At 37.8% G+C, this 11,399-nt stretch overlaps 1 protein-coding gene across 1 annotated transcript; it reads right to left on the bottom strand.

Moving 5' to 3' along the window:
* Positions 1-7,591: 7,591 nt before the first annotated feature.
* On the bottom strand, positions 7,592-10,822 carry LOC145259637 (cilia- and flagella-associated protein 57-like). The gene has a single exon (XM_080117292.1). The coding sequence runs from the start codon at positions 10,820-10,822 to the stop codon at positions 7,592-7,594; it is 3,231 nt and encodes a 1,076-aa protein (XP_079973418.1).
* Positions 10,823-11,399: the final 577 nt, after the last annotated feature.

Raw genomic sequence — 11,399 nt, 5'->3', positions numbered from 1 at the left:
CAAAGAAGTTAGAGAACAATAAGCAGTCATGGGATATATACACTAATCAAATGTTAGCGGCTGTTAGATTCTATGTGAGCTAAACGACAAAGTTTTCACCATACTACTTGCTCTACAACAAAGATTTTATTCTGCCATTGGATAACGTATGAAGTGAATAGTATCAGTAAGTAAAGAATTGCCTTTTAGAAAGGTTTTATTAACTGTAAAATACACGTACGCTCTTGAAAGGATCGAGCGGGAAAATGAAACAGAGGGCGCTTTTATTATGAATGTCAATCCCAAGGGGGATAACTCTTAACAACAAATTAAATCATAACATTTTCCCCGTCCTAAAGTATTCAAGTAAGGGGTAATTAATTATAGACAAATTTTTTTTTTTTTTTTTTTTTTTTTTACAATCACATAAGAATCATTTTATTTACAAATAACATATGAACCCAAACTGCAGTTTTTTCAGTATTTAGTCACAAAATCCTTATATTTACTAGGGAATTGTCGAACTCGGGACGACCTCCGCACAGATTGGCAGGAATGCTGATTTTCAGTATTATTTTTTAGTGAAATCTGATTTTCTTCAAGATCAGACGATTGATTTTTGTCTTCCTCATGACCAATGTTTTCATTAGTAGAAGGTTCAAATAAAGTCTCTGAAGTAGTAGGATTATTATTAGAGTTTTCTTCATTTGATGAGTTTGGAGCTAAGTCTCGAACGTTGACAGTGGTTTCAGTACCAGAAGGTAGTTGAACATAAGCGTAGTGGGGGTTGACATCTATTAGGGTGGCAGGCGTTACAGGAGGGTCATGTTTACTTGTTTTAGTGTGGTTTCTAATATATATTGGGCCTGGTTTAACCCAAGAAGGAATTGAAATTCCGGAAGCAGATTTACGACTATATTTAAATAGTCTATCATGGGGAGTCATATTAGTGGCAGTACAAAGTAATGATCTAATTGAATGAAGTGCGTCCGGTAGTATGTCTTCCCAATAAGGTAGTTTCATTTGATTAGAATGTAATGTTGTTTGAATGGCCTTCCATAAGGTACCGTTGAGTTTTTCAATCTGTCCATTACCTTCAGGATGATATCTACTTGTTTTAGAAGTAGCAATTCCTTTTTTGTGTAAAAAATCCTTTATTTCTCTTGCTAAGAAATCAGAAGCACGGTCAGTATGTATCATGTCAGGCAAACCAAAAATTGAAAAGAGTTTGTTTAGACAGTGGATAATGGTTTTGCTTGTCATATCTCTGCAAGGAAAAGCGAAAGGAAAACGGGAATACTCATCAATTAGAGTAAGTAGATATTTGTTGCCATGTATAGAAGTAGGTAGAGGGCCTTTAAAATCAAGATTTAATCGTTGAAAAGGTAATATGGCTTGAATGAGAGTCCCTCCATTGGTATTGGCGAATTTGGGTTTCAGTAATTGACAGGATGAGCAAGAGTCAGTAATATTCTTAATTTGATCCAAAGTAAAAGGGAGGTTCCTCGTTCTTATAAAATGGCTTAGTCTTGAAACACCAGGATGACATAATTGTTTATGTAAATCACGAAGATCTTGTAGATTGTAAGTAAGAGCAGAGATGCGAGAGAATGTGTCAGCAGCAATATTTTCAGGTCCAGGTCGATAAACTATAGTGAAATTGTATTGGGATAATTCTATACGCCAACGACATATTTTGTCATTCTTAATTTTTGATTTTCTTTTATTGTCGAATATGAAGCTGATGCTCTTCTGATCTGTGATGACTTTAAAGTGCCTGCCGAGTAGAAAATGTCGCCACTTACGGAGAGCTTCTACAATAGCGGCTGCCTCTTTTTCTACTGCATGGTGCTTAATTTCGTTAGTATTGAGAGTTCTTGAAAAAAATGCAATAGGACGACCTTCTTGATTTAGTGTTGCAGCAATGTAATAGTTACTAGCGTCCGTTTCTACTTCAAATTCTTTATTTGGATCTACCGTTATTAAAGTGGCGTCTTTTAGATCATTTTTCAATGTTTGAAAAGATTTTAATACAGATGGAGGTAGTGGAAATTCTTTGTTTTGATTTAGTAATAAAATTTTATCAGAAAATTTTTTAATGAATTTGCAGTAATAGGAAAACATTCCAACTATTCTTTTTTGAGATTTAAGATTCAGCGGAGGTGGCATTTCGAGTAATGGTTTTAGTCTTTGATAATCGGGAGCTATTTGATTATTTTCTATGGTGTAGCCGAGTAGAGTAATAGAACTAGAAGAAATTATGCTTTTATTTTCATTTAAAGTGATGTTATATTGTTTAGCAATTTTGTAGAATTTTTGAAGATTGTAATCGTGTTCTTCTTGATTTTTTCCACATATAGTTACGTTATCAACATACACAAAGGTATCGGTTAGATTTTCTTTTTCTATAATATAGTCTATGCTCCTCTGGAAAGCACTTACTCCATTGGTGACGCCAAAAGGAAGACGAGTAAATTGAAAAAGTTTGCCACTTACTTCAAACGCAGTGAATTTACGATCAGCATGATTTATAGGTATTTGGTGATAAGCAGATTTTAGGTCGATCCTTTCAAGAGCGTACGTGTCTTTTACAGTTAATAAAATTGAAGTGAATAGTATCAGTAAGTAAAGAATTGCCTTTTAGAAAGGTTTTATTAACTGTAAAATACACGTACGCTCTTGAAAGGATCGAGCGGGAAAATGAAACAGAGGGCGCTTTTATTATGAATGTCAATCCCAAGGGGGATAACTCTTAACAACAAATTAAATCATAACAACGTATTGAGACAATGTAGAGTATACTATGATGATGAGCATCACAAAATCGCTCTACAAGAAATGCATCGGACCTTTACTTTAGTTAGAAATAACGGTAAAACTATACAAACACCGTGACAGCGAATTAACCCTAACCCTAACCCCTAACCCTAACCCTAAACCTAACCCTAACCCTAAACCTAACTCTAAACCTAACCCTAAACCCTAACCCTAACCCTAACGCTGTCACGGTGTTTGTATAATAATACCGAAATAACATTAGGAAGGCGTGGTAAAAGATGATAGAAAATTCGGAGGAAAAAACAAAGTTTAAGTTTGGTGATTTAGTTCACTACAAAAACCATCAAAATGAATTAGATGTATGCTGGAAGTCATACTAAGTTGTAATAGAGAAAACAGGTCCTGTCTCGTATAAAATTATGGATCGATTAACGGGCTCTGTGACAAAGACGCCTTCTTAACATCTCCGGGCAGCATCTACTGAGAAATAGGATATTCCCATCACAGAGAGACCGTTAAGAAAACTGCATTAGCCGCTCCAAGGGAAACTAGCGATTCAGATAGCAAATAAGTCAAGGAACTGGCTGATTTTTCAATACAGAAGTGTCGACATCAACGGGAATGGTCAGGTGAGGAAGATGACGTACCGTTAATGGAGAAAAAGTGTTCGCGTAGCTTGACGGCGCAAGAAGCTGTCGACTTAGGGGCAAGTCACTCACGTTTGCATCATGTGCAGATCCAATGGAAAGAAGAAGGGTCCAGCTGGAAATAAATAAGATTAGCACGGAGAAGGGGAGAGTGAAAAAGGATTAGGAGAGCGGTAGTTTTTTAGGATGACGGTTCTGCACATATTTTAGGGGGAGTGGAATTTAAAGAAAATACCTTTTACGTGACAAGGTATTATGGAATTTCCTATCCGGACAAGCGACGAGGTCTTGCTCCTGTAATACATGTGTGTCTACGGTTTTCATGCAACATGGAGGGATAGAAAATTCTAAAAGAACTTTAAACAAAAAAAAAAAAAAGAAAAAGGCCCGTGCCTAACTGGCTTTCAATTGTGAGTACGCTCCTAAAATTATTTCATATGCGAGTGTGATTAGGAGATACTAGTATTTTGTATATTCTTGTTGTATTCGTTAGTGGATACGCACAACTTCTTTATAGGAATCAGCAGTGTTGTTATTTTTTCATTACATGTTACTTTTTTCATATGCTACCTTGGCGTTTAAGTTTAATGCCCGCAAAGGGAAAAATTTGCAACTTATTGTAAATAAAGTTTCTTCTTCGTTTCAAAACAAGACATTTATATTTTATTCTTTACCCCCTCCCCCTCTTTTGTTTCATGCTTTTTTTTTCAGCTTAGTTACTTTAGCGTCAAATTTATCTGGAAGCAAGATAAATTCCGACATTTTGCAAATTGTTTCAATGTTTGTTTTGGTCAAAAGCAAAACTTGAAGGCTCTTAAACAAAAAAATTTGGTTGTGAAATTGAATTTGTTCCTCGTTGAAGTTTGCAGCTGTCTAGGGATTCGAGAAGGAGTGAGTCACTCGCTCGACAACAACACGTTTCTGCCCTCCCCTTTTCCAATCGACCACACCTGGCCTCTTGCCACAAATGTCACACCGCACAATCTGAACGTCATCAATACGAAATTCTTTTCAAAAGATGTTCACGACTCTTTTCTTTCTCCCCCTCCAGGGAATTTTTCCCAGCTTTTATATCTTCCTATCTAGAAAAAAAGGAAGAGACAGGAAAAGAAAATAGCTTCTCCCATCATGCTCTGTCTTCCCAAGATGCCCCCTTCGTGTATATAAATGAGCTAGCCATCCTTTCCTTCTTCTTTCTCAAAGAGCGATGCAGATACGCCCGGTACGTTTCTTTTTTCTTTTCTAACCATATACCCAATGATCTTAAATGGAACACATGCATCAAATCTATTGCCAAGGCCGCTAGAAAAATGGTGGGATCTTTCTATCGATCCATTAGATATCTCACTGCTGCTGCAGTTCTCTATCTATATAAGAGCCAGGTACGTCCAAGTATGGAATACTGTTGCCACATCTGGGCAGGCGCTGCTAGGTAGGACTTGTCCTGCCTTTATAGAGTTCAAAATAGACTTCGTAGTCTCGTAGGAAACGTCCTTTTCTCTTCCCTGCAACCTCTATCCCACGGAAGAGATGTTGCGAGTTTGTCTCTGCTTTATCTTTATTTTCATGGCAGGTGTTCGACTGAGCTTCAGTCTATTGTCCCCCCCTCTAAACACTCATTTAGCTGAAAACACTATCAATAATTCCTCCCACTCTTTATCTGTGCCTAAACCTAAACGTAAATTCCATGATCAAAGCTTCCTTCTTAGAACTGCACGCCTGTGGAATTGTCTTCCATTTCCCTGCTTTCCGGCTGACTACAATATGGTTGTCTTCAAGTCTAACGTAAATAAGTTCTTGATGAGACGTTCCATATAAGTTTACAAATTTACCGAATTGATTACTATATTGTCCAATTTCTACTGTACACTCTTTAACCCTTATCTTCGAGTGGCATTTCGGCCTTGATAATGTGGTGATGCCTGTGTAAAAAAAAAACTTTGCAGAAAATGTACAGAGAACTGAAAAGTAAAGAAAAAAGAATAAGAAAAATGATTCATGAACATGCAATTGTGTACAGCAGACTAAGAGACATTATTTCATTAATAACTATTGTGTAACAAAGATATACATTTTTTCTTTCTCTTTTGTAAATTCAATTGTAATGTTGTATTCTGACGTTAAATGGGCTGGTAAACAGCAAAACAAAATAAACCAAATACAATACGCAAAAGTCCAGGTAGAATTTCTTTCTCTCTCAACTTCCAGCACATCTCTCTCAACTGCCTCTGCCAACAGACATTTTATCAGAAAACTGACCCCATTCTATTTGCATACATGTGCAATGGAAAATGAGATCTCGTGAGATTCCACGAGACTACACCTTATAAATCCATGGCTGCCATCTTTAATTTCTCTTTCTCTCAAATCCCATCTGAAGGTAAGTTGTATGACCGCACGACACACACACACGGGGGCGCTTTCCTCTTTGATTATTACATTCAACTTTACAATTCCGTGATAGGATGGGTACGTGTAAAATGAAACAAATATATATAAAATATTTTTTTAATAAGAAGGGGAAGCATTGAATATTTCAGATCCCCACAGAGTGATGTCAAACAAAAGTCGGTCACAAATCTGCATGCAAGGCCCGGAAGATGTCAAAGGGTGTCAACTTCTAGGACGTAAAATGCCCAGTCAGCGAGTTTGGCCCACATTTCAACAATACACGTTGGAATGTTGACGTCGTCTGGGCCAATAAAACGATATACAGAGAGAGAGAGAGAGAGAGAGAGAGAGACAGACAGACAGACAGACAGAGAGGAGTCGAGAGAGCGACACGAGAGGGTGCGAGCAACACATTTTCCTTTACACCCCTCCGCCACGCACGCCATTAGACTTGTTAAACTATCATCGAAAACCGAAAGATTATATTTTGAATAAACGAAATATTTTTATAACCAGCTGTGTGTGTTTTATTATCGCCAACGAGTGTATAAATCGAGAAATGGCAAAGGTTGATTTTTTTGAAATTAAATATATTTAAAAACACATTTGAGGATCGGCCACCAGCGAAGTATAACAGAGAGCACCTGCTAACTGGTGACCCTGCTATTCTTTAACTGTTTCATTCATTTCAATTTTATTACGCATGCTCATCTGTACATATCCTTCATTTTCTTCCTTTGCTAAAACATAAGATTTATACCCCATTCATACTTGTTTGTGTGATTTACGGTTATATGCCATTGTCGTTTCAAAAACGGTCAGGGATTAAGTTACAGGTTAAGCATTCAATTTCAGCTTATGGTATTAACCCAAATATTTAATTCTCTGGAGAGAATTAATGGCGCGAAAATCCGACCAAAGAATCGTCAGTCTAACGACAAATTAACTTTAATTGAAATGGAGTGCCTATTGCTTAAATCTCGTAGTGTCATGCTAAGGACGTAATAACCCTTTCAAGAGACTTTCTCACAGCATGGACACACTAAGTTATATTCTCTGGCCCACGGTTATATTACAAGCATATCGAGACAAAGATGTGCTTTCTGCTGCTTCCTATTTGTCTATATCTTTATAAAGTCATGTGCAGACAAGAAAGAGAGGAGTGAAGGGTAGACTATGGGTGACTGTCAACATAAAATATGTGGTAAATGTAACGTACGATGTTCACACTCTAGCCAAAGAAATTATTTTTTGTTTTAATATTTATCTTGCTCTTTTTTTCTCGCCCAGACTATTGGACACATTATTCTACTGACACTCTTTCTCTCTCCTGCCTTCATCTGCTTGATTTCCAAGTACCGGCTATCTTCTCCCACATATATATATATTGCTCATAGTTCGGTTTCTGCTACCAATGACAACATTGGAAATCTGGAAGAAATCTTATTCGATTAAACCCCCTCCATTTCTTAGAAGTGATTTCTCTCACTTACAGGTGATGTTTTTAATAAATTATAACGAAATTGATCAGACGCGACCATTCAATTCAGCGACCGGATCAATCTCTGTGTGCATACATAAAATGTTATTTAATGTTTATTTTTACTTTTAAATCGCGGTATTAACCTACTTTTCATCTTCCTTAACCTCCACCCATCAAAAAACTTTGAGTAGCACTTTCAAATATGGTCCCCACACATACCAAACATAGAAAAGAATATAAAGTGAAACGAAATAAAAAAATATTTTTTGTTCAACCAAGTCTCGTGCAATGTTGAGTTGGAACAGCTCGTAATTTATAATCCTCTGTTCTTCTCTTTCTCAGTGTACAAAAGTTTATCTTTTTTCCTCAGTAAGCTACGCAGTCTGTCGATAGTTTCTTCCAATTTTCGTACCATTGTTTCAGTACTATCGATTGTGTCCTTGTAACCGCTCATGTACTTCTGATGGAAGTTCTGAACGCAGCTCTTGAGCTTTTTCGGGTTGTGAATGCAAGACCAGCAATGGTCAAATTCCCGTTGGAAGCGGTTTAAAATGGCCGTTTTCTTTTTAAGGATGGATCTTTCTTTGTTTAGCTGAGTATTGGCAGCGACTAGCTTCATTCGCAAACTGTCGGCTGCCAGTTTCATGTCGGCAAACTGCTTAGCATAGTTATCCCGTTCATCCTTCATCTCCTTAATCTGTCGTTTCATGTTCATAGAGTCAATTTTTAGATTTTCTTGCAGCTGCTTAAACTCATTGATGTTATCGAACTCAACATCCCCTTTCAACTTTTCCAGTTCAAGTTGCTTGATTTTCAACATATAGAACTCAGTTTGTTCTTCATGGTGAGTGCGTTTCTCTCTCTCCAGTTCTGTTCTAAAATAATGGATATCTTTCTCTTGGCTGTTAATGATGGTGTTTAGCTGTGATTTATCCGACAGGCACCTCCGTTTCTCGTCCTCACTAATTTTTAAATCTCTCGAAGACGCCTCCAGCCGGTTGTTTAAGAATGTGATCTCTCTCTGCTTTTTAGTGTTGTCCGTCCTTACTTCGTGTAGCTCTTGTTCGTATCGGGTTTTCATTCGTGTCATCATCGTATCGAAGTCCATCTCATTTTGTCTGATTATTTCCTCATGTTCTTTTTTCAGGAATTTGTTTTCCTTTTCAGAGTCGCATACTTTTTTGGAGAGATCGTTCAGTTTCTCTTGAAATTGCTCGGTTAGTTCATGTTTTTCCATTTTCACCCTCTCTTCCATCTTACTTATATTTTCTTCATAATGTTCCTTCATAGTTAACATATCATTTTTTATCTTTTCGTATGTCTTGTTCTCACACAAGAGCTTTTCGGATCTGTTAGATTCTATCCGTTGCAGTTCATGGTCGTGTCTTTCTCTTATCTCATCGAGCTCCTTCATATGACTATCATTCTGCCATGAGATCTTCTCCTCTAAAGTTCTATATTTATTCTCCCACTCCAGAATCTGTTCAGTATATTCTTTCTTCATATCCGACATCTGTTTTTGGCAAATTTGTTTATCCTGCAGCATGCCTTTGTTTTCCGTATCTAAATCTTCGAGACAGTTCCTCAGCTCTGAAAGCATTTTGTTCTCTCCTAAGTCCGATTTACTGCTCAATATCTCCTCCGACCAATCGACACGTTTTTCTCCCTTTACACCCAAACTGTCCTTCTCGGTTACACTCCAAACAATAATACTGGCATCTTTAGAAACAGTGATCAAATGCAGATTGTCGTCCGTTAAGACCATCCTTGATATTTCTTTACTGTGACCAACATAGCTAACCGTCTCATTAAAAACTGGATACTTAAAAGTCAGCAGGTAACCAGTATTTGTTCCCGCAAAAAGCATCGTGGATGAACGCGACATGGCGATAGAAGTGAGCAGTTTATCATCCTGAGGAATCGTCCGTTTCACTTCCGATTCCAGAATCTCTTTTAGGGTTTTATCCGAACCGACAGCGTATATATACTTTTTGGTCAGATGCGTGGTGATGTCAGTATAAGGACAAGTGGTCAATACACACTCGTCGATCCGACGTCCACTCTTATAATCCCAGTCGTAGACAGCACCATCTAAACCGCAGGTAAGCACTCGACTGTCGTCCACGTTCCAGATGACAGTCTTCACCTTGCCATCGTGGCCCTTTAGGTTCATAATCAGATCAAAAGTGACGGAAGAATAAATTTGCACCACCTTTCCCTTGGTGGCAGCGAATAGATGACCCCCACGGCTAAAATTACACACCTGGCATTCAGGTATCGGAAAATCCTTGACCTTTTTCAGGTCATCTTTTAGAATGTACATAAAATAAAGTCTATCGGTCAACCCGGCTAAAAGAAAGAAACCCATCGGGTGGATAGAAATGCTGTGCACTGCAGCAACAAATTCTGTTTCTAGCTCCAACGTAAAATTGTCAAAATTCCATATCCTTATAAAAGAATCTTCGGAAGCGGTTGCTATTAGGGGCTTCCATACGGAAACACTAAGTCCAGTAATCGGTGCGAAATGAGAACCAGGAGTAAGGAGATCGAACCTAGTCTTATGATACATTTGTCTATTATGGAATTCTGTATTAATCGGAGTCCAATATACCTGATTCATATCAGTGGTCACAACCAAAAATTCTTCAGATGGACTTACGACCATTCCTTTAACCACTTGTTGTTGGAGCTTGCTGAGGTCATTCAATTCTCCATACAAAGGAGCCTGTCTATTCTTTTTATAGAATTTGCGATTATCAGCAATACGGTCAAAGAAGTGTACTAAGCCAGGTCCACAGGCGCAAACAAAACCTTCCGAAAAACTTGCAACAGCAGTAACTTTGTCGTCGACATCAAGATTAATCTCTCTTTTCAAATATTGACCCTCAACATAGAGAATCATGCCGGTTGACGTTCCAATAAGAAGTTTTTCGTCTGAGACCCAACAAAAACATGTAAAGTCTTGCGTCTCAATCGTTGGGAAGTTCATTGGTTTTAGTAACCCAGCAGCAAAGCGGAACGATCGTAAAATTCCATTTCCAACAACACACATGCTAGTAGAATCGCTCGGGTTGAAGATCAAGCTATACAAAGGCCCCGGGTGTATCACCTTGGTAGTAACGAAAATCTCTGATTTCTCCCAATTCCAACAGAATATCATCCAGCCTGGATCGCCAGTTAGGGCCGCAAGACAACGAGAGTCACACGAAAAAGACAAGCTCACAATCGTGTCAGCTGTAGCGTCGTTAGTATTTAGTGACTTCTGTCGCCGCAAGGTGGACAAATTAAAAACACTAACAAACGGTCGTGCACTTTTCAGCGCTACTGCCAGGTAGGAGCGATTCGGGCTCATAGCCATAGCAGTAATATCTAACCCCTTTTCAGACGGTGTAATATATTTTTGCGATTTGTTCTCGGTGTGAAGTAAGATGCAATGTCGGCCGCACGCATACACCACCGTTGATTCATCATGGTAAAATATATTTTGGATAATGTCAGTCTTCAGTCCGAAAATGTATTTGATTGAAGCAGTGGCAAGTGTCATAGTGAGTCGTACGTGTTGTGTGAAGTGTCTTTTAGAAGGCCACCCTTTCTTCGTTGCAGTGAGTTTTTTTTTCGTTTATAAAATGCTCTTTGTGCCTCCTTTGCGATTATCTAGTTTTAAAAATGGACTGATTCATAGATGAATGAGCTCATCGCTTTGGAAAGGTAGAGTTTTACTGAACGATGTTATGTGGTATCAAGTCGATAAAACAGTATGACATCACGTGGTACAATAATGTTTCGCTTTTTCTTTCTTTTGCAATCAAATGCTATATTTTCCGTATTTCAGGTGTAATCCAATATCGGCCTAAAATGCGATTTCCCAACAGGTTGCGATGCGCTAGAAGTTATAAGTTTTAATTTCACTTAAAGTGTCGCTGTTCTATCCACAAGTGACCAAGATAAACAACTGCTGTATGACGTCATCTGATGCAATAATGTTATATAATATATATATATATATATATATATATATATATATATATATATATATATATATATATATATATATATATATATATAGCGTGTCCAGGGGTGATGAAAAAAATCCAATAAAGTGCTCAATCGTAGATGTGAGA

The sequence above is a fragment of the Euprymna scolopes genome, chromosome 35 (genome assembly GCF_053919585.1).
Source record: "Euprymna scolopes isolate OS-2025 chromosome 35, ASM5391958v1, whole genome shotgun sequence".
Lineage (NCBI taxonomy): Eukaryota > Metazoa > Mollusca > Cephalopoda > Sepiida > Sepiolidae > Euprymna > Euprymna scolopes.
Note: the sequence above shows the minus strand (reverse complement) of the source record. Positions and strands in the feature narration are given on the sequence as shown.

Coding starts and splice junctions, on each gene's coding strand:
- LOC145259637 (XM_080117292.1), bottom strand. CDS start 10,822: ATGACACTTGCCACTGCTTCAATCAAATACATTTTCGGACTGAAGACT.